The 22,950-nt window shown below is 35.5% G+C and overlaps 3 protein-coding genes across 4 annotated transcripts; 2 read left to right on the top strand and 1 right to left on the bottom strand.

Annotated features, from left to right (window-relative positions):
• Positions 1–714: 714 nt before the first annotated feature.
• LOC113075085 (PR domain zinc finger protein 1-like) lies at positions 715–7,810 on the top strand. The gene is made up of 7 exons (XM_026247806.1): positions 715–871; positions 2,136–2,342; positions 2,754–2,876; positions 4,325–4,586; positions 5,428–6,206; positions 6,957–7,085; positions 7,172–7,810. Exons 2-7 carry the CDS (start codon positions 2,160–2,162, stop codon positions 7,595–7,597), a joined length of 1,902 nt encoding a protein of 633 aa, XP_026103591.1. The 5' UTR covers positions 715–871; positions 2,136–2,159; the 3' UTR covers positions 7,598–7,810.
• A 2,378-nt stretch (positions 7,811–10,188) lies between these two features.
• On the top strand, positions 10,189–16,059 carry LOC113075080 (translocating chain-associated membrane protein 2-like). The gene is made up of 11 exons (XM_026247800.1): positions 10,189–10,400; positions 12,160–12,223; positions 12,311–12,420; positions 12,547–12,663; positions 12,745–12,803; positions 13,735–13,819; positions 13,938–14,008; positions 14,172–14,276; positions 14,763–14,906; positions 14,999–15,150; positions 15,744–16,059. Exons 1-11 carry the CDS (start codon positions 10,281–10,283, stop codon positions 15,818–15,820), a joined length of 1,104 nt encoding a protein of 367 aa, XP_026103585.1. The 5' UTR covers positions 10,189–10,280; the 3' UTR covers positions 15,821–16,059.
• A 1,022-nt stretch (positions 16,060–17,081) lies between these two features.
• efhc1 (EF-hand domain (C-terminal) containing 1) lies at positions 17,082–22,864 on the bottom strand. Of its 2 annotated transcripts, none has more exons than XM_026247802.1 (10): positions 22,664–22,864; positions 22,183–22,407; positions 21,015–21,302; positions 20,745–20,897; positions 20,460–20,652; positions 19,699–19,919; positions 18,762–18,902; positions 18,132–18,345; positions 17,903–18,055; positions 17,082–17,322 (listed from the first exon to the last, which is right to left on the bottom strand). In XM_026247802.1, exons 1-10 carry the CDS (start codon positions 22,724–22,726, stop codon positions 17,285–17,287), a joined length of 1,689 nt encoding a protein of 562 aa, XP_026103587.1. In that variant the 5' UTR covers positions 22,727–22,864; the 3' UTR covers positions 17,082–17,284. The 2 variants fall into 2 exon arrangements, with proteins under 2 accessions (XP_026103587.1, XP_026103586.1); XM_026247801.1 differs by having other exon boundaries at positions 18,699–18,902.
• Between the last annotated feature and the right edge of the window lie 86 nt (positions 22,865–22,950).

Here is a 22,950-nt window from a genome sequence, read left to right on the forward strand (position 1 = left end):
GTAAAATGTAAGTGGACTACTGTAATATGATGCATTACAGTAAATATATAAAATATTACAGTATAGTGCACATTGTTTATTTACTACATACCATAGTAAATGTTTGAATGATTGAGGACACAATATTCGACTGCATCTAGTGGCCTTGTTTAATGGGAAAGGTTGCTACATCCTTGGCTTCTTCTACCTCTTTGTGTTTTTGATCTGGTTGATCACTGATTTAACATCTTACATTCCTCATCATTAGTAAGAATCACCTTCACAATTCATCAATTCAGAACACATTAACCAAAACATAATAGAAATGAATGGAAAATATGCTGCTTGACAGATTGTGACAACAGAACCAGCATGATATAATATATTATTATATTTTATTTTCATAATATGCATTTAATGTAGGAAACAGCAAACAACTGTACATAATCATCTGCATGAACATGCAAAAGCATTTTTGTTCAAAAGACTGAGAAATTGCTTTTTATGATGTGCACAACTGACTAGATGATGTGAAGATTGAACTAGTTTTGAGAATCTCGATTCTGATCTGAGAAATGTTCCAAAGCGACTGAGAAACTCTGTAATACATGTAAATGGTATTCTCATTGTTCAGCACTGATTATGAGAAACAATATAAATAGATATCAAACCCTCTGAGATGTCATGTAGAGAACATGTAAAATTCTGTGAAATGCACATTCAGAGAGAGGAAAAGAGAAAGCCTCAAAGGGGTGGAGGGAGATATCAGGGTGGAGTTTGTCTTCAGATGATGTCTGAATGAAAACGCAAGTTTCTACACATTCAAGAGAAACAGAGACAGAGAGCTTGACAGACGGCTGGAGAGACACTCACTTACTCAACAGAAGCCACAGTAAGTGTTTTTTACTCTATCTGAACATGCATTTGGTCTGTAGGGTATCGTGTGTCTGTGTGTGTGTGTGTGTGTGTGTGTGTGAATCAGCTGAAGCTCAGTCTGAAGGAAACCTCCTCAGGTCAGGTGCTGAGACGTGTGTGATGTGGTTGCAGCACTGTGCGTGCAGGACTGCTCTGGTATTGAGTTTCAGTTTTAGTTCTTTGCTAATCTGAATTCTCACATCAGCCTGAAATGATGTGGACCTGTTAAACACGTGCATTGGAATAAAAAATATCAGTAAAAAATGATTACATCAACTGTGTCTTAGTTGCCTCTAAAACTCCTTAGAAGAATACAATATACAACTGAGATATGATACAGCCATAAAATAAAGGTAGCTAAGTATAACTTAAGAGTTTGAGAAGTTGAAAAAACTGCATTTGAGATCTCATTTATCAAAATGGTTAATTTTGTCAAGTGACTCGTCAGTTAATAATAATTCATAACTGAAGGGATAGTTCACCCAAAAATGCAGATTTATACTGAAGGCTATCCAAGATATAGATGAGTTTCTTTCTTCATCAGATTTGGAGAAATGTAGCATTGCATCACTTTCTCAGCAATGGATCCTCTACAGTGAATGGGTGCCGTCAGAATGAGAGTCCAAACAGCTGATAAAAACATCACAATAATCCACAATTAATCCAAACCACTCCAGTCCATCAGTTAATGTCTTGAGAAGTCAAAAGCTGTGTGTTTGTAAGAAACAAATCCATTATTAAGGTTGAGAATTATGCACAGATCAAGCATTGTTTACCAGCAATAACAGTCCACAACAGTTCTAAACATATTTTGGTGGATTTTGATGTCAATGGAAACCAGAGGATGGACTTTTTCACTGGAGAAAGCAATGTATGTTTTTAATGGTTTGAAGTTAGAAGCACATTAATGATGGATTTGTGTCTTACAGACACATACTGTAGCATTTGACTTCACTAGACATTAACTGATGAACTGGAGTGCTGTGAAATACTGTGATGTTTTTGGACTCAAATTCTGATGGCACCCATTCACTGCAGATGATCCATTTCTGAGTAAGCGATGGAATGCTATCTACATCTTAGAGGACTTGAGGGTAATTTTCCAGATAATTGTAATTATTGGGTGAACTGTTCCTTTAAATCAATTAGTAACCCCTCAGAACACAACTGCACAGGATATACAGAAAAACAAGTTTTATCTTCCGTTGATCATCATGTGTATGATTTTCTGTCGTTCACAGGTGTAATCCCCACTTGGTTTGATTATGCCTTTAAAAACACTCCCAACCACAGCAAACGAGAGCATCGCTGTACAAACTGAGGAGCAGAAAGTGGATGTGCGGCACAAGCATCATGTTAAAGATGATGAGCCAGACTTTGATGGGTGGAAAGAAACCAGAGCCCAGACATCATTATCCAGAAACCTCACATTTGCATATCACAATCAGGTACATGCATGAACCTATATGAACACTTAAAAAACACTTAAAAATGTATGTCTGTATTATAGTCAACTAAAACTAAACTGTTAATACCAATAATTTCTCATTACCATTTAATTAATTTGATGTAATAAAATAACTAATACTAAAATATAAACTAAAAAAAACTATATATAATTTTTTTATTAAAAACACAAAGCTAAATTATTAAAACTTTAGCTACAATTCAAACTTATAAAATGTCAAAAATATTTGTAAAACTAATACAAAATATTAAATTAACTATAAAAATATCTCAATGATACTAAAATAACACTGACATGTAATTGTGTTTGGTACAAAATATGTATAAATTTCATTGGAAAGAAAGTCTTAACCACAAACAAATACATATTTTTTTTTTTTTTTTGTCATCAGAAGGTAGTGGGTGTTTTCACCACTGAGGTCATTCCATTAGGGACCGTCTTCGGCCCACTGCTCGGACAACATCTTCACCCTGAAGATATGCCTGCAAACATCCACAGGAAACACATCTGGATGGTATGTTAGTGTGTGAGAAAGATAAGAAGCGTGTGTGTTTGTGTGTGTGTATATATATGTGAGAGAGATCGAGAACCATTCTGAGTCATTGGGGTTCATATTTACCAGTCATGCTTCAGAGGTGTGTGCTTGTGTTGGGTTTTTCTGACGCACTGCTCCTCGCTTACATGTGCCAGTAAAGCTACTTGTGTTTTACACACTGACTCAGCAAGGAAGTGGCTGACAGGAGCGCGCGCACACACACACACACACACACACACACACACACACACAGAGACAGACAAAAAGAGAGAACAAGGTTTCCGGAAAACCTTAATAGATAGTTCTGATTCACTTGCAGTTCCATTGAATTTCACACCTCACATTCAGGAAATATTTCTGATGTACTGTATAAGTTCATTTTCTCAGGGCAAAAATGCATCCAAAAAAATGGCATATTATAGAAATGTCTTATATTGTCAGGTTTATACAAAATCATTATGTTATTTAGACAGAATTAACACTACCATTTAAAAGTTAGGGGTCAGCAAGAATGCATTAACTTGATCAAAAGTGACAGTAAAGATTTTACAATGTTGCAAAAGATATTTCAAATAAACGCTGTTCTTTTAAACTCTCTATGCAACATGATTTACAAAAATATGAAGCAGCACAACTGTTTTCAACATTGCTAATAATAATAAATGTCTCTTGAGCAGTAAATCAGAATATTATAATAATTTCTGAAGGATCATGTGACACTGAAGACTGGAGGAATGGTGCTGAAAATTCAGCTGCGCATCACAGGAATAAATTACATTTTACTATACGTATATTAAATTGGAAAATATCTATTTTAAACTGTATTAATATTTCACAATATTACTGTTCTTACCGTATTTCTGATTAAATAAATGCAGCCTTGGTGAGCATCAGAGATTGTGTAAAATAAATCAAATAAATCCTATGACACCAAAAACATTAGTGACACATACGTTTTGTATACTAAATCATATAAGAGGGGTAAATATAACTTTAAATTGAAATGAATTTCTTCTCTCTGTATAACCACATCAAATGCTAAATGTGCGTTCTCTTAAGTTCAATATTAGACTGGATGAACTAAAACTGAAAAAAGAAAGAGAGAAGAGCAAGACATAGAGAGAAACAGGTGTTGTAAAGTGAAACAGTTGAGCTGTTCTAAAAGACTGAATCAACAACTAAACCACAACCTCTCACTTTCACACAGTCGTTCGCACAAACAGATGAAACTCTAATCTCAAACAGTTTAATTTCCTAAACCTGTCAGGATGCTTAATAGTGCTTGCTAAGCATAATTATTACGATTGCTCACACTAATACTGGTGGATGATAAAGGCAGAAAAAAAGAACCCCTGATTCTTCAATGTATCATTTTAAATCTTCTGTGAAAACGTCAGTGCTAATTCTTTTTTCATTCACTTTCAAAGATCTTCTTAGAGGGGCGATTGCATCACTTCCTGTCTTGTGAGAATGAGAGTTGCAGCAACTGGATGCGCTTTGTAAACTATGCTTCGTCTCCTGGGCAACAGAATCTTGCCGCATTCCAAATCGGAATGCAGATTTACTTCTATGCCATGAAGGTTCTAATGCCGGGGGAGGAGCTACTGGTGGGGCGGAGCCTAGAACACGAGCAGCCAATGAGCACCAGCCTCAGAACTGCCTGTCTAAAGCAAGCACCTCCCACACACTGTGAGTGACAGCCACATCAGTTTAATGCTCTTCTGACACCTGGAATTATTTGAAATACTAATTATTTGAATTAATACATTTATTTTATTAGTAATATATTGTGCTGTCACATGGGATTACAACTTTAAATTCTAATACTACTATATTTAACACATTTATCGCAAGACTGTTTAACCATGTGATGACTGAATCTTTCATCTGATCTTTTATTATGAGATTTTTTGTTATTTTGCTTCCAAAGTATGTTTTCTTTTGGACTAGTGTGGAAGAAAACATCACAAATACACTTTTAAGTGTTGATTTTATTGCACTTGATCTATCTGCATTTGTAGATTTCAAATACAATGCATATCTTTCAAGGCTGTTTTTCAAGGCTCATATCTATACCCTGAAGGGGTTGTTCATATATTTCATATGGTTTTGGACATTTTATTCCTGAAGACATTTAGCTGTTGACCAAATTTTCTGATTTAAGGAGTAAAAAAGAGAAATCCGAAATCCCCTCAGGAAAAACCTTTAACTGGAAAAGGTCCATAAAAAGAAATAAGCATTTTGAACCTGGCTTGATTCAATGATCACATTTCTGTTCTGTAAATGTAAGCAAATTGGTGCATATTTAATTAGATGATACATCATATTAAAACATAACCTTTTAGAAAACCTGTAATAATTTTGTTGTTGTTGTTGTTGTTTTTTTTGCAATTCTTAATGAAATCACTGAACTGGGGATATAGTAAAAAAAATTTTTGACCCTATTCAGCTGGGGTGTCTTGCCTTAAGGATTTTTCTTTTATTTGAACCATTCACTCAAATGTTTCTGATTTATGTTTCTTTTCTTCAGCTTCTTCTCAAGGTAAAGATCAAGTGAGGAAGAGGAAGCGAGGTTACACGGTCACTGAGATCCTGGATTTGGATCCCTGTACTGATCGTCACACTGAAACTCCTCCAAACAAACCGTTTAGTGCTATCACGCAAACGATATATAGAGAAAAAGTGACCAGAGACCTGCAGAATCTAAAATTACCTCTATTTAAAATGACTAATGTCATCTCTGAGGTCCCTTTGAACTTGAAAATGGCCTCTAGTGTAGAAGAAGATGTATACACCTCAGCAATCCCACAATCCTCTATGCCAAAGTATATATGGTCTGTTATTCAATACGCGCCATCACATCAGCCAATGGGATTTGGCCAAACAACACCACACATGTTCCATAAAATTCCACCAATCCACATGTATCCATCTCTCTTGCATCAAACATCCAATGAGAATCATCTTTCATTAGCATTGACTAATACAGGCAACCCCAAAATTAAAGTGACAGACTCCTCAAAGAGAGAAAATAATCCTAAAGGCTCCACAAAACAACTGTCAGACCTCAGTAATGCAACCGATCCATCTCCGGCTGAAGGTTCCAGTGCTGATGACATCACACGCCAGAGAGACTCACCTGAGATGGGCGTGGCTTCCTCATGTGTCTCCGCCTCCACCTCCACCCGCCAAAAGCAACAGACTGTTGGTTGCAAGGCTTTACCGTATCCATTACAGAGACAGAATGGAAAGATCCAGTATAAATGTAACGTGTGCGAGAAGAACTTCAGTCAGCTGTCCAATCTGAAGGTACCTGGATTATTATCTTTTATAAGTCTCTGATTTATTCATTTCAGATTTAGTGGTTCAATGAAGGAAGTCCGAGATGATAATGATATACAGTATAAGCTGTTTTGTCATTTTTACTTTACATTTTCTTTATTTTTTTTAATTAAAGCTTTTTGAAAAGATACTATATATATATGCATGTATGTATGTATATATATATATATATATATATATATATATATATATATATATATATATATATATATATATATATATATATGTATAATTAAGTTTATAATTAGCTAAAAAATCATTTTTCTCACTTAAAAAAATAAATGTTATCTGAAATAAAATAAAATAAAATATTATTTATTTCCAATTGTAGTCAAGGCATTAGTTCTCAGTTCATTTTTTATTTAACTTAAGTTTTAAAACTTAAAACTTTATAAAAACTTTTAATCTAATATTTATATACGCACATGCACACACACGCACACACACACACACACACACACTTATTTGATCAAAAAACAAGTTGTGAAATATTACAACAATTTAAAATAGCTTTTTTATATTTGAATATATATTAAAATTTAATTATTTTGATCAAAGCTGAATTTTCAGCATCATTACTTCCAGCCTGTCACATGATCCTTCAGAAATAATTCTAATATACCGATTTACTGTTCAATAAAAATTTCAGATTATTATAAATGTTAAAAACGATTTCTTACATTACTCTCTCTCGGTTCTTGGCTTTCTGATCTCCAGGTTCACCTGAGGGTTCACAGCGGTGAGAAACCATACATGTGCAATATCTGCAGAAAGAACTTTTCCCAGCTGGCTCACCTTCAAAAGCACATTCAGGTTCATACGGGAGAAAAACCATATGAATGCCATGTAAGAACACACAGAGGAACCTCTCACTGTTATCTGGGAGAATCAAACGAGATCTCAAATACTCATATGATGTGTATCGTGTGCAGGTGTGTAGCAGGCGCTTCAGCAGCTGCAGTAACCTGAAGACTCACCTGCGGCTGCACTCGGGTGAACGGCCGTATGTCTGTAAACAGTGCCTCGCCAGCTTCACCCAGCACATCCACCTGCAGCTGCACAGACGGCTTCATGCCAGACCGCGCTCCCACTGCTGCCCGCATTGCTCTCGCAGGTACACACACCTGTGCAGCCTGCAGATCCACCTGCACCAGTTCTGCCCCGCCTCCAGCCTCACAGGCCCCGCCTCTCAGCTGTGCCGAGCCAATGACGAGATCGAGAGGTTTGATCTGAGTGAAGGTGCAGCGAAGCTAGAGGCTGGCATGGAGGCGGAGTCTATAAAGAAGATGTGTCACGTGATCTGGGCACTTGCAGGTCGTCCAGCAGGGAGCAGCACAGGCCCAAACAATCACACATGAATCTTCCAGTTCTGTTTCTCCAAAGGTTTGCATTAAACAGGACGGTGATCAGTAAATTGTCTGATATTCTATTATTGAATACATTTGACACTTTGATTTAGCAAGTATTTGATTTATCAAGTATGCAAACTGATCTAAAAATAACAGTAGACATTTATAATGTAACAAAACATATGTTTCAAATAAACGCTGTTCATTTGAACTTTCTATAAATCAAAGAATCCTGGAAAAAAAAACTATCCACTGATAAATAATGAGAAATGTGTCTGGAGAAGCAAATCAGCATATTAAAATGATTTCGGAAGGATCATATGGCACTACAGACTGGAGTAATGATGCTAAAAATACAGCTTTGCATCACAGGAATAAATTACTTTTTTGAAAATATATTCAAATGGAGAACAGTTATTTTAAATCTTAACAACATTTCACAATATTGTTTATATTGTATTTCTGATCACATTATTGCAGCCTCTGTGTGCTTAAAGACATAGAAATCTTGCTGACCCAAAAATTGAATGATAGCATGTAATATATGTTATATGAATAACATCTATGTAAATGCACAGTACTAAATGTTGCAGTCTCTGGATTTATGTGTTAACTAAACCACTGGCAAAAGATGTTATATAGCTTTTAGAGGAGCTAGGGGCTAATTGTCACACTGGGTTTTATTTTTGTTTTTCCAATATCATCATATTTGTGTAATATCATATTTATATAATAACACAGTAAAACCAAGCAAGCATTCAGACGAAAGTCAGCTATTGAATGAAGTTAGATTTGCTCAGTGCAAGAGTATTTTCATAAATGACAAACTGCAGAAAACTGGCACAATTTATAATTGTACATAATGCAACTTATTTTGCCTAAAACAGTGGCTTAATACTTTTTATGATCTTTTTTTCCAGCTGTGTTATTTCTTGATTTTTTAAAAATGTTTTTTTTTTTTTACAGTATTTCAGAATATTTTGCTATTTAAACAACCATTAAATAGAATATAACACATGTAACCCTCTGGTACTGGTCATTTGGGAGTCACACTTTTTTTTTGTGGTCAGAATAGCCGGATACCTGAAATGATTTTTTTCTTCTTTTTTTTTCCAGTTAAATCAATTTAATATCTTTTTGTTTGATAATATTTTATTTTCTTATGTATTTTAAGAGAATTGCATAGTAATATTTGATATTTATGCAATAATTATGATACATTTTTCTCATTGAAAAAAAAATGCATTCTAATATTTTCCTATACTTTGTAATTATGGCAGTATTTCAAGTTAAAATAGAGTCAACTCTTTTAAAATCAATTTTTTTTTAAGGCAGATTAGCTCCATCTGGTGGGAGTAAAAAAATAAAAACATCTGAAATCCCATAGTTTACCCGGATTCCTATAGAGCTCTAAATTCTCTAGATTTAGAGATCCGTGAAAACATCTGATCTAGCAAAGATTTACTCTCAGAAATGACAGATTACAGAAATGTATAGATAATATCACATTTTAACCTGGATTTCCTGTTATATAATCTCATCCCATTTCACTGCTCTTTTGTTATGTCAAATATTGTAGCGATTATCTAATACAACACAAAAACATACTGAAGTACATAGATGGAGTTTCATGAAGTCATTTTGTACTTTCAGGTTTCAAAACCTAACCTTAACCCTACTATAAAATTTATTATTTCTCCTGGTTATTTTGGGCGTTAAAAGTGTTACATCTGCACTCTGATTTGGAATGTTATTTATTTATTATGATTTTTATTTCATTTAAATTTATATATACATACATATTCATTTTTTTAAATATTTATCAAATGTGCATGGTGCTACTGTAACACAACTGTATAAATGACATCTAAAAAAAAAAGATACTTACAAAGATTTTGTATATTTGATGCATTTCCCTCTGACAGGAGCTCAAGGCTTATACAGATTTCAGGGGTATTTTACTAAAATGGAATGGTTTTCACTGTTTTAAGTGCTCAGTGTGTGTGTGTGTGTGTATTCAGTTGTTTTCATGAGAGTGTATATACTATCTAATAATTGTTATTTGCATACATCTGAAAGATGTCTGTGCTTGAACTGTAGTGCAGGGTTGTGTCCCCTAAACAGGTCAATAATTTCAATGCAAATTCAGCCATAAGATTATAGAGGTTTGCAGATAATGTGAATGAAAGTTTGTTTGGTTTTCCTGTATGTGGATTGTTTGGTCATCTGGTGAATTCCATTTAGCCATTAAATTAACTTTACAGGAACAATGAACTTATTTTAATATGTCTCCACCAGCTTCTGTAGTTTTTGCTGTACTGTCACGTGGTACGTGTTACTTTTCTCAGCTCTGGTAAGGATAGACCAATCACAGTCGATCATGATTAGGGTTTTTGCGATTTAAAAAAAAAATTAATTAATGTATAATTTTATTATTTTAATATAATAATAATTAAATAATTAATAACATTAAAATGATTATGTTTGGAATGTAAAATAATTTGTGAAAAAAAAAAAATCCTACATTGTTACCCTCACGAGTAATTCATAGCTTCTTACTGCGCATGCGCGCTACATTCAATTCGTGGCTAAAGCGCGCATGCGCAGTGCGCTTTCTGAAGTTTGGAGTGATTCGTGGAAGTTTTAGATTTGGAGGAAAAAAAAGCCCTGCTGAAAATCGCTAACTTGTAAAATGGCTTTTCGCAGGAGAAACAAGAGTTATCCTTTCTTCAGCCAAGAGTTTCTCATTCAGAATCACGCGGACATTGTGTTCAGTTTGGTGATTTTCATTTTGATTGGACTGATGTTTGAGGTGAGTTAAAAAAAGTTTGGGATTCTCGTTTTTTTTTCTTCTGGTCTGTGTCTCAGCCAGCTGTTTTTCTGTCTCTCTCTCTCTCTCTCTCTCTCTCTCTCTCTCTCTCTCTCTTCATGTCGTCTTACTGTTAAATCAAAATTAGATGTGCAGCTTAAAAACAGACATAAATCTGACACACTCCACTTTTAATTAAATGTTTAAAGCCTTTGAATTCATCACCATCTACTCAAAAGTAAGTTAAGACACACATTATGTATTTCATCTACATTAAAAGTATATATTTAACACCACTCTGGTTGAGTTCAGTGCATTAAAATAAATTAATATATTTTGACTCTATTCAAAACATTGTCACCATCACCTGGGCCCTTGAATTTTAGATACAGAAGGTTCTTAAAGCATATCACATAATGTGTAATCTGTGAAATATGAACATGAACCAGGTGTTATTTTGGAGAATGTGAGTTTTATGAAGTTGTTCATGCTTCCTCTGAAGTGCCACGTCAAATCTCTAACACGCTTCCAGTTTGATTGACATTCCTGAAGTTTTATAAACGCTTCATATTCATATGCATCGTGATCTGTCGCATGTAATCCAGTGATCAAAAGCAGAAAATATGCATTTCAAGTTTCTAGACAAACAGTCTTCCCGTGTTTGTCGTATTAGGCCGCTGGCAAACTTTCAGAAGCACTGAATGAAACTCTTCGATTTTATTGCATGCATTTTATCTGTGTTCAGATGGGTTTTGCTCTTCACATCTGTGGTTTCACACACCTGCTGCTTTCAACATCTGTGCTTCATCCAGACGCTTCTGTGACTTTAAGAAGCACAGCAGTGGAAAGCCAGTTGATTTGTTTTGCAATTTTTCATGGATCAAACTGCTAAAATGCAATTGTATGAAATGCCAGTTCTACTGTTCATGCTTTCTGCACAATGTGCATGCTAGTCCTCTGATCAGTATTTATAAAATATTTCTATTTGTATTATATTTATAGTATTCATAATCACACTGCTTCCACTAGATTTATTTTAAGAAGCTACTATTTTGACAACATTTTATGTCATTTTTTATAACATTTTTCTTTTAAATTTAAATTAAAAAAAAAAACTTTATAAAAGGATGCATTAAATAAATAAGTACTTATTACCAAGTATAACTGGTTGCAATTAATTATTAGGTTATTAAAATACTTTTTAATGCATCCAATTTTTCTTTCAGTATTATTTAGTTGCATGTTATTTTTAGTATCATTGAGACTATTATAGATGTATGATAGTTATTCATTTAAATGATTATAAAATTTATTTAGAATTAGTTTTGTATCTTTTAAAGTTTTAGTAATTTAGTTGTATGCTTTTGTCTCTTTTAATTTCTGTGTAGTTTTTATTCGTTTTAGTTGTTTAAACTAAATGAAAACGAATATTCACTTGACAACTAATATTTTGGTTGTTAATGTTCATTTTATTTTATTTAGTTGGCTATAATAACCCTGTTTTTTTTTTTTGTCTTTGTCTTCCTTCTTAATAACAATACAAATAAAATACACAATCAGGAGGTCTCTAACAATGTTTTTAAATGTTTTAAGAAAAAGACTTATAAATCTGAACTTATTTAAATGCAGCTGTAACTGTATGACAGCACATTATTTATAGATCATGTGATCTATATGTGTGTGTCTGTGTTGTTTTTTTTAATCATTGAGCATGAAAGTTATTTTATTCAGTCAACATCATTCTCTCTTTTCTCTCTATCAGACAACAGCGAAAACAGCCATTTTATTTATCCAGCCTCAGTATAACATCAGCACCATGATCGCAGGTTTGACACACATTCATGACAGTCTCTCAGATCTGCTGATGTCTGATGCATCACACACATTAGCTAACGTGTGTGTGTGTGTTTCAGATGAAGAGGTATCTCTGTATCTTTATGGATGGAAAGACTGTGCCACTGTCATCTTCTATCTTTGTATCACCATCATCCTTCATGCAGTGGTGCAAGAGTATGTGCTAGATGTAAGTGCTGCAATGCATTTTGGGTAATGTAGTTTGTAGCAAGCCACGGCTGAAATTCTTTAATGTGCATACCACGTTTTTTAATTAATTTGCATTTTTTTTTGTCTGATGTGTGCTCCATTTCAGAAAGTAAACCGCCGTCTTCACTTGTCGAAGAGTAAAAACACAAAGTTTAATGAATCTGGGCAGCTGTGTGTGTTTTATCTTGTGTCCAGTTTATGGAGTCTGTATGTCATCGCCACAGTAAGAGCCACCAGATCTCACACACAACATATTAAACATCCCACTTTCTGTTTATGTCGCTTAATCATTTGTGATTGACAGGAGGGATACCTTCTGCATCCCAGCAGCCTTTGGGAGAATTATCCTCACGTTCACTTGAGGTACATGCTCACACAAACAAGAAGCATGCATCTCTCACGAAAACGGTCACAATTTTTCAATTTTTCTGTTTTTTTTGGGACAATTGTTTGCATTTTGAAATTATTTTGGTCAAATTTCACCTACAAATTCATATTGTGAATGTATGTATAAATTGTAAATTACTAGATATCGACCGATATATAAATTTTCCGATATTTTCCCCCGATATTTATCCATTTTATCATAATCTGATATCAGTTTTGTAATATGGGATTCACAGATAAACACCGCCATCTTATAGGTGTTTTGAGAATTGATCGCATGTAGGAATTTCTTTTTTTTATTGTTGTAATATTAAATTTAACATGAAAGACAAATATTCTACACTTAAAAAAAAAAGATTGACTGAAAAGAGAAAAAACGCAAGTGAAATATGTTCTTTCTTCAATCAGTCATTTAGTTACTTGATAAAATGTAATAAATATCGGTTCTGCAAATCGGTTATCGGGCACATAAACATGCAAATATTTTGTATCGGTTATATAAAAATAAAAATCAATTGAGGTCAATCATTATAAACGACCTATTTTTCCGGGGGTTTTTTTGTTGAATAGGATTTATGCAGATTTTAATTAATAAAAATCTATAAAAAAATTTTAAACCATGATTTGGCTTCGAGTACTTTATTTTTATTCTTAAAAACATTTCATTTGTGCATAATAATTGTTTAATTTTATGATTTAAATTTTTTGTTTTTTAGTTGTAACTTTTTTTGTTAAATATTTATTTTCTATGTAACTTTTTTTTTGTGAGATTGTCTCGTGGGTGTTACAACTTAATCCAAACACCATATATATCATGCCAAATAAAAACATGGAAACTCTAAGTATGCCGGTGTTGTTGGTTGATTTGATTGTGATTGGTTCTGTCAGCTTGTCATCTTTCTGACAGGTTTCAGGTGAAGTTCTTCTACCTCACACAGCTAGCGTACTGGCTTCACGCACTACCTGAGCTTTACTTCCAGAAAGTGAGAAAGGTAAGAGAAGATGAGAGGAGGCAGGGAGAGAGATCGATGTATATACATAATAATTAATCTATTTAATGATCAAATTGTGTTGCTATATAATGAAAACATTGTGTTTTTGTGTTTATAGGAGGAAATCCCGCGTCAGCTGCAGTACATTAGTCTTTATCTCTTACACATTCTGGCTGCATATCTGTTAAAGTAAGACATGAACCATAGACGCAGTCACACATGAAACCAGTGAAAACCTATGTGTGTGTGTGTATATATATATACTTCAAATAGGATTTTTATTAAAAAACTGTTAGTTTATAATATCAGATATTTGAGTGTTTTATTTAATGCATTTTTAATTTCTCTCAAGCTTGACGCGGGTCGGGCTGGTTTTGCTGTTTCTGCAGTATCTTTCGGAGATGGGTTTCCATCTGTCTCGACTCTTTTACTTTATTGATGAAAACCACCACAAAATGTAAGCCACACGTACTCTCACACATGCACTTGTTGTTTTTAAAAGAGAAATTCAACAAGGATGCAATTGAATAAAAAAGTGACTGTAAATCCATTTATAATGTAACCGAATAGTTCAAATGAATGCTGTTCTTTAGAATGTTCTATTCGTCAAAGAATCCGGAACAAATGTATCATGGTTTCCACAAAAAACGGGACAATTTATAATCAGACCTGTTTCCTGAGCAGCAAATCAGCATGTTAGATTGATTTCTGAAGATCATGTGACACTGAAGACTGGAGGAATGATGCTGAAAATACAGATTTGATCACAGGAATAAATTACATTTTAAAAACATACTCCAATAAAGAAGTTATTTTAAACTGTAATATTACAGTTTTACTGCATTTTTTGATCAAATAAATGCAGCCTTGATGAGCAGTAGACACTGACCTCAAATGTTTGACCGTGTATATCAAAATATCTCTGAATAACATGCTTGTGTAGGTTTGAGATGTGGTCCATCGGGTTCGTCCTGACCCGGATGATCACTCTGACTCTGATGTTCCTGGCCGTGGGCTTCGGTTTGGCTCGTTCGGAAAACCAGACTTTTGATTTGGAGGCAGGAAACTTCAACACCGTTTCTATAAGGTGAGACCGATGTTCACACTTGTTTTATTTTATTTTTTTAATAGTGGAGACCCAGACATGAGGATAACGCTGTGTGTGTGTGTTTGACACAGGCTGCTGGTGTTGCTCGTGGTGTGTTTCACTCAATCATGGCTGCTCTGGAAGTTCTTCCGTTTCCAGCTGAGCCGAACGCGTGAGCTGAGACTGGAGCAGGCGGCCCGGAAGAGAGCGGCCGCTAAACAACAGACGCAGCGCACTCTGAAAGGTACATGGACGGTAAAATGATTCTTTTGAAGTTGTAGTTATGCGAGTACTGTTTTACAAACATCTGTGTAGGTCAGAGCAGGGGTCTCTAAACTCATCCGTTCATCATTACATTGTGAATAGCTTGGAATTGTCTACTGAAAAAAATCATACGGCTTTTGTAAAAAATTTTTTTTTTTTTTTTTTAGGTGAACCTTCACTGTCCTCGAGGCAATAATATAATTTTATTTTGTGTGTGTAGCTAATTTGTACACAAAAGTTAGCAAAACCTGACAAAATCGTCAAAAAATAATTTTGGGGACTTCCTCAGTTGTAAAACTGGTCAGAAAAAAATATATATACATTTTTTTTTTTTTTTTCGTTTTCTGTTGGAGGTGGGTTTAGGTTAAAAAGTGAATATCTATCTTTAGATAAAAACAATAGAAGTATGTAATGTCCACATTTAAATAGCCGTGTGTGTGAGAGAAAGCCAATACGTGTCCCTCAGGAATGACAGACACTGGTTTTGTAGGTCTGATGTCTTTGGTTACATGTTGTCTTCTGTTCAGTTATGCGTCCGTCTTCTCGAACACAAGCTGTTTGTATGTTCTGCAGTTGGTCACCATGAGAATGGACTGATTAAAGCAGAGAACGGCACATCCCCTCGTCTCAAGAAGATCAAAACGCCCTAAACTTCAGCCTCATTCCAGCACATGGCCTCCACACATCGAGGGCACGGGGACAGGAAACCGCTCATCTGCTGCTTCCTGTTTCCACATCAGAGAGAAGTGCATGTGACGACAGCACCCTCAACAGGCTCTGGTCAACGTACTAAACTTCTCTTTCCAGTTTCAGTATTCATGTTATTTCTTCCGCATATGTTTCTGAACTTCACTCAGTCTTTCTTTATTAAAGCGCTGTTTTGAGTTTAGTTTGCTTTTCTGTATCTGCGTATTTTGAGGTACAAAAGTGGCGACTATGGTGGCCTAGCAGTGACACTTATTGAGATGATTTATATCTGAGGTGCTATTGTGAGATCAAAAGATTTACATGACAATCCAAAAATAAAAACCCAGCAAAGAAACGAGAGAAAATCATGTTCGAGGTAGGATCAGGACCCTGAAAACGGCAAACTTCACTCAGATTTGTTTTGTACTTTTATGCAGTTTGATATTTGATTGTATGTGACGATGCTTTATAAATATTGACCCTTTTTGAATAGTGAAATTTTGAGTTTTCTGTCTTTGCAGAATTGTTTAATCATTTGTTCATTTCATTGTTTATTTCATCACATAAACTGATAATGGATGGAAACCTGATGAAAATTTGTTCTTGTCATGTTTCATCAAAAAAAGAAAAAAAAAGTTTTGCATTGAGGAAAAGCCTATTTTTGTTTCTTTTTTTTTTTTTTTTTTTTTTTTAATAAAATCAGTTTAAACTGAAAATAACATTTAAAACTAATTTACAAATTAACTTTTGTACAATTAGGTAAATTGTTTTCAGTGCAAAAAAACACAACTTTAATTTCTGTAATGCAAAAACAAATTCAATACAACTACTGTAGGAATTAATTTAAATTTAATATAACACGGTTGCAAAAAATATTGATACTATAAATAAAGTGCTGGATTCACAAAATATTTTTGAAAATACATTTCTTTTAAACTGTCATTTCATTTTCTGAAATATTATTTACTTTAGTTCAAAAGAATACTCAAGAACAATTTTAGAAAAAGTTTTAAGAATTCACATTCTTCTAGATGACTAACTTGTAAGCGTCTTAGCGTTTATGCATCGCGCATCTGATGAATATACACTCATTCAGAAAAATCTCCAGTTCAAGGTTTTTCATTTGTTGTATTGCACAAGGCATCCTTATGTAGGATAATATCTAATCAGACATCTAAACCTGTAATTGTACACACACAAAAAAGATTTGCATGTAAGACCATAAATTTTACCTCAATATTTATTATTTTTTAATTTTTTCCAGCCTTAATGTTCATAAGTAAAAGATAGTTATGCTCTTTATTGCACATTAACACCACAGTACATGAAAAATCTCAACGTCAAAAAGAACAAACACGAAAGAGAAAAAAAAAAAAAAGTATTTATGTTGGTCTCTTGTGATGATGGGAAGCATTATAGAGCAGATCTCAGTTCTGGAGGACGGCCGCAGCTCCATCAGTCTCAGCTGTGAAGACGAGCACAGAAACACAATCATGAATGCTCCATTTCCCAGGATCTTGGCTATGCAACTGAAGGCTGTGCACTTTAAATAAAGGATCCAACCCATACAGCATTTTTTTTCTGGACAAAATATATTTTAAATATATGGTGTGAGTTCAATGAGAAAAAAAAAATGTATACCAAAATATATTTTCGAATGTGTTCCAGGGGAAAGAAAAACTTTTCCAATCTTACAGTAGCCTACATTAAATGCAAACATGGATGGATATTTTATATTTATTTATATATTTAAAATATACTTCCAAAAATCTATTGGTAGAATAAAAATATTTACATATATTTTTTAGCAAATATATTTCTAAAAATGTATTTAACAATATATATATAGTTTGCCATATGGCGAAATCAGGATATTCTTAGTGATGCCTTGAAAGATCAATTTTTGATTCCCCCAAAGAATCTTTTGTGAACAGTACTTAAGATAAAAATATTTGAATGCTCTAAAGAACCTTTAATTGTTAAAGGCTCTTCATGGAACCATCAAAGCTGATAAAGAACCTTTATTTTTATGCTTCATGTTTTACCTTCATGTTGTTCCTCCTGGTCTGAGGTTCTACTGACCCCAAACTTCTGTCTCAGTGAAGAGAGAGTGTGTTCAGGGATGTGATGGGACAGTGACTCCAGATAACTCAACACGTAACGATCAGCATCCATCAGGACAAACCGATGGCCAAACACTGCAGAGAAAGAACAGGACAGCATGAGAAAACAGGAGAGGGATGATTCCCAGGATGTGATGTCACTGCTCAATACCCTCCACAGTCGCTCCAATATAGAAGTCTGCAGGACCGAAGTATTCTGGGTTTTCCACAGAGCTTCCTGGTTTTGGGACACGAGTCTTCTCTAGGAATTTTCCTCCAATGATGCCGGAATTACGTGTTGATCTCTCAAAGACGCTGATCATGTCATCAGACAGGTAGTAGGACAGAATGAAGCGTCTGCCCTCATCCAGGGGATTCTGGGAATCCTGTGGCAGACGAGAATGTTGTAAGGACGAATGTAGAGTCGGTGCAGAATAAACCGACATTGTGAATAGAACTGGACATGAGCTGGAGCTACTTACCACATAAACAAATACACAAACATTTTTATTTTTTATTTTACTTGTATATTATCTTAAATTAAATAAAGAAAAGTTCATTACATTTACAAAGCAATAAAGCTGTGGAGGGATGATGCATTATATAGGCCAAAACTCATCGATTGAATTGGTTTTGATGACATGTAATACGAGACATGAAAGTAGCACTGGTTTGGTGTGGAAGAGTGACGGCACCCGCAACTGACCAATCAGAATGGAGTACTCCAGATACTGTTTACCTGCTTGTGTTGTTGTAGCACAATATTCAGTAAAGGAATGATCCAAATGAGCTGTACTCTCACCAGCCTTGCCATGTAACGCAGGACTTTGTTGTCGTTCTCCAGCAGTTTGATCACGTCTTTCTTGGGCGGTTCAGGAATCAGGGACAGACAGTTCTGTAACGAGTCCTCCAGTGAACCGAAGCCATTATACGGCGGAATCACCTGCGGGACAGGATCAGAAAACACAGGGACAGACCCAATATCTGGATGAACATTTACACATCATATACCTCACAAACAGGCGGCTTGGAAAATATACTCTTATTCCACAAACATGGTGCAAAATAGGCTTTTTTGTTTTTTTCTTCAGTAAATCAAAAATGAGGTTATAGAGAAAACATCTGTTTTATATTTTATGTAAGTTTTGCCATTTTTCCAGCCCTGTTACCAACATTTTAAACATTTTGTTATTTTCTAGAACATAAATGATATTATTAAAAATAAAAATGTATTAAAATTTAAAATGTGATAATTATATGAGGCTTGCTATTTTTTACTATCCTGCTATTGACATTTGGATATTGACAAATGTGTTGCTTTCTAGAAATTAACTTAAAAAACAAAATAATACAATTTGTGATCAACATTAAAAATAATGTAACATTTCTTTCATATAAGGCTTTAACAAAAATTCAACCCTCTTAATAACATTTGGAACATTTAGTTATTTTCTAGAAATTACAAAAATATTAAATAATACAATTTGTTATTAACATTGAAATGTTAACATTGATTTTATAAGGCTTGCAATCATTTCTAACCCTGTGTGTAACTTTTTGTTATTTTCTAGAAATGTATTTTCTAGATTGCTAATGAATCATTCAGACCATCACTTGTGGAAAGTGGAAGATTGATCATATAAAATGACAAAAAAATAATAATAATTTGCATGTAAAGAAAAAACAATTTTTACTAAGATGAGATGTGATATTAGCCCAATCAACAGTGATTTTCTGACCTTCGTGATGTCTTGCTGTGTTCTGGTGTCTACAGTAAGTGGTTTGAGCAGGATGTCGGGGTGATTCTGCTCATAGTATTTCCGGGTGAAGTCGTCACAGTCATAGAGCAGGAAGCGCCTCCCCATCAGCGTGACCTCCTCACCGACCCTGAAGTCTCCAGGAGAGAAATACTCCTCCACGTCTTGAGGAGAAACTTCCAGAACACAGCTGGGGAACGGCTCTGCGTCGAGAAGAAGAGAGGATTCGCCATAAGGAATAAACAAATTGCTAAAGCAAATACAATTAATCCTGAATTCGTTTTTGTTTTACTTTTTCCTCCTTTATTCATGATTTTGTTCCTTTAATTTTAACTGTACAGTCTTTTATATTTTTTCATTGATTATTTTATTTTTATGAATGTACTTAGTTATGGCTGCAAAATTTGTCAAAATGTGATATAGCTCAGTGGCATTATCAAAAAGACTGGGATTTAATTAAAATAAATAGAGTCAAGCCATAAACATCGGTAACTTGTGATGTAAGATAATATGTATATTTTAAATATAAATATATATATATATATATATATATATATATATTAAAATACATGTAATACACTTGGCCAAGTTGCAGCCATAAATAAAATAAAATAAAATAAAAATTTCCCATCAAAGGGGTTTGGCTGACAAAATTTGGGATCCACTGATTTAGTGTGTCCAAGCTCCAGTTAACATAAAAAGCACCAAAACTGAAGCAGGTTTGTCTCGTGTTGAAATCTCACCGCAGGATGATTTGATGTGTTTGGGAACCTTCTGTCTGTGGAGCAGCACTGGGAACGGGTCCCGGCCGCTGTTGGCCTCGTGATGTTCGCAGATGTCCACCGAATCGTCCACCAGATAGTAATGCAGCATTACAGGCCGTTTCTCCCCGTAGAGAGAGTCCGAGTCGTCCCAGAGCGCATAGAAACGCAGCACCTGGAGACAGCAGAGAAATGACCAGGGAAAGACTTTAAATACATTCATTTGTCTGTGTGTGTGTGTGTGTGTGTGTGTGTGTGTGTGTTTACCTGTCGATCCAGGGCGAGGAAGCGCTCCAGCTGATGATTGTGGTCATAAGGTGTGATGTGGGTTTGTTGAGCCTGAACTCTCCGGATGGTGTACGGATCATTGGGAATAGACTCTGACTCATTTAGTTCTATTCCCTGACTCTCCATGAAGTCCTACACACACACACACACACACACACACACACACACACACACACACACATATCAAACCAAACCCATCAGAAGCAGCATTCTAGTAGAATCAGTGTGTGTGTGTGCGTGTGTGTGCACCTGTGTGAAGGCATCGCAGTGTGTTATCCTGTAGACCGTTCCAAACAAGCTCATGTCTATCCCCACGTTGAGGTCTTTCCAGTGGTACAGATCTCCGCGCTGGTTTTTGGGCAGCCTCTGACGTTTGATCAGCTTTCCCTGAGGAATTCCAGAGTTTTCCACCGGAGGCTCGGTCACACACATGCTGTCGTCCTCCAGGTGATAATAAATCACCACCGGACGGATGCGGAAGTGCTCATCCGGGGAGTGCAACACTTCCTGCCGGAAGTAACCATAGAAACGCAGCACCTGAAGGTCAAAGGGTAAAGGTGAGAGGATGGTTCTGATTTAATGAGAGAGAGATATCGATACAGAGACAGATCGAATGGTAGAATGATAGAACGATGGGTAGATAGATAGATAGAATGTTAGATAGAGACAGAATGATAGATTGATGGATATACAGACAGATGACAGACAGACAGACAGACAAAAGAGAGACAGACGACAGACAGACAAGAGAGAGACAAGAGACAGACAGACAAGAGACAGACAGACAGACAAAAGAGAGACAGACAGACAGACAAAAGAGAGACAGACAGACAGACAGACAGACAAGAGACAAGAGACAGACAGACAGACAGACAGACAAAAGAGAGACAAACGACAGACAGACAAGAGACAGACAAGAGACAGACAGACAGACAGACAGACAGACAGACAAAAGAGAGACAGACGACAGACAGACAAGAGACAGACAGACAGACAAAAGAGAGACAGACGACAGACAGACAAGAGACAGACAGACAGACAAAAGAGAGACAAACGACAGACAGACAAGAGACAGACAGACAGACAGACAAAAGAGAGACAGACGACAGACAGACAAGAGACAGACAGACAGACAAAAGAGAGACAGATGACAGACAGACAAGAGACAGACAGACAGACAAAAGAGAGACAAACGACAGACAGACAAGAGACAGACAGACAGACAGACAAAAGAGAGACAGACGACAGACAGACAAGAGACAGACAGACAGACAGACAGACAGACAAGAGACAGACAGACAGACAGACAGACAAGAGACAGACAGACAGACAGACAGACAGACAGACATAAGAGAGAGACATACAGAAAGACAGACAGATCGGACAGACAGACAGACAGACAGAGAGATAGTGTCACCTTCTTGTCGTAAGCAGCGTGGGCCGGTATGAAGCTGAGCGGCGGGGGTCGGTGTGTGTCGGTCCCGTAGGTCAGGTTCGGGATGTCTCTGATCAGCTGGTTCCTCTCGCTGTGACTGATGTTCACCGACAGCAGCGGATCTTGTCCGGTACCGACCGCGGGCCGCCGGGGCAGAGCGTAACCGTTCTTAAAATCCAGAGTCTGAGCTCTGTGGAAAGCGGATTTCTGGATGACAGCACAGAAATCACGAAATTATGGATCAATATATAATAGCCTTTAATTATATTTGATAATCTGTAAAATATATAGATTTAAAGAATAAATAAAAGAAAAACAAATGAACTTATAATTCGTTAATTCACAACAAAAATCTAAAATTTGTCTTAAAAAGCATTTATGAAGGTTTAATAATGCAGCTCAATTAAAAAAGAAAAAAGAAAAAAAAGAACAAGGCCTAACGTTACAGGTTAAAGCTTCTCACCGTTAAATCCCGAAATGAGTTTCCTGGCAGGAAAGGAAGCCCGTGTCTAGTATTTATTGACATTATGGCTTTTAAATATAATCTAGCTTTACATTAATTAAAGATAGAAGTAAATAAAATAAGTGAAGTTGTTCTCTCGTGGGACTGCTGTGCTTCCCTAAGGAGATTTATTTATAACGGTCTCCACGGAGACACCAAACACTGGCGGTTGTCATGGTGATGTAAACAATTCCTTCAACGTGTCTTGTGGCTCAATGATCAACAGGCGGCGCTAAACGTTCAGTTCA

This window comes from Carassius auratus, unplaced genomic scaffold (genome assembly GCF_003368295.1).
Source record: "Carassius auratus strain Wakin unplaced genomic scaffold, ASM336829v1 scaf_tig00016351, whole genome shotgun sequence".
Taxonomy (NCBI): Eukaryota; Metazoa; Chordata; class Actinopteri; order Cypriniformes; family Cyprinidae; genus Carassius; species Carassius auratus.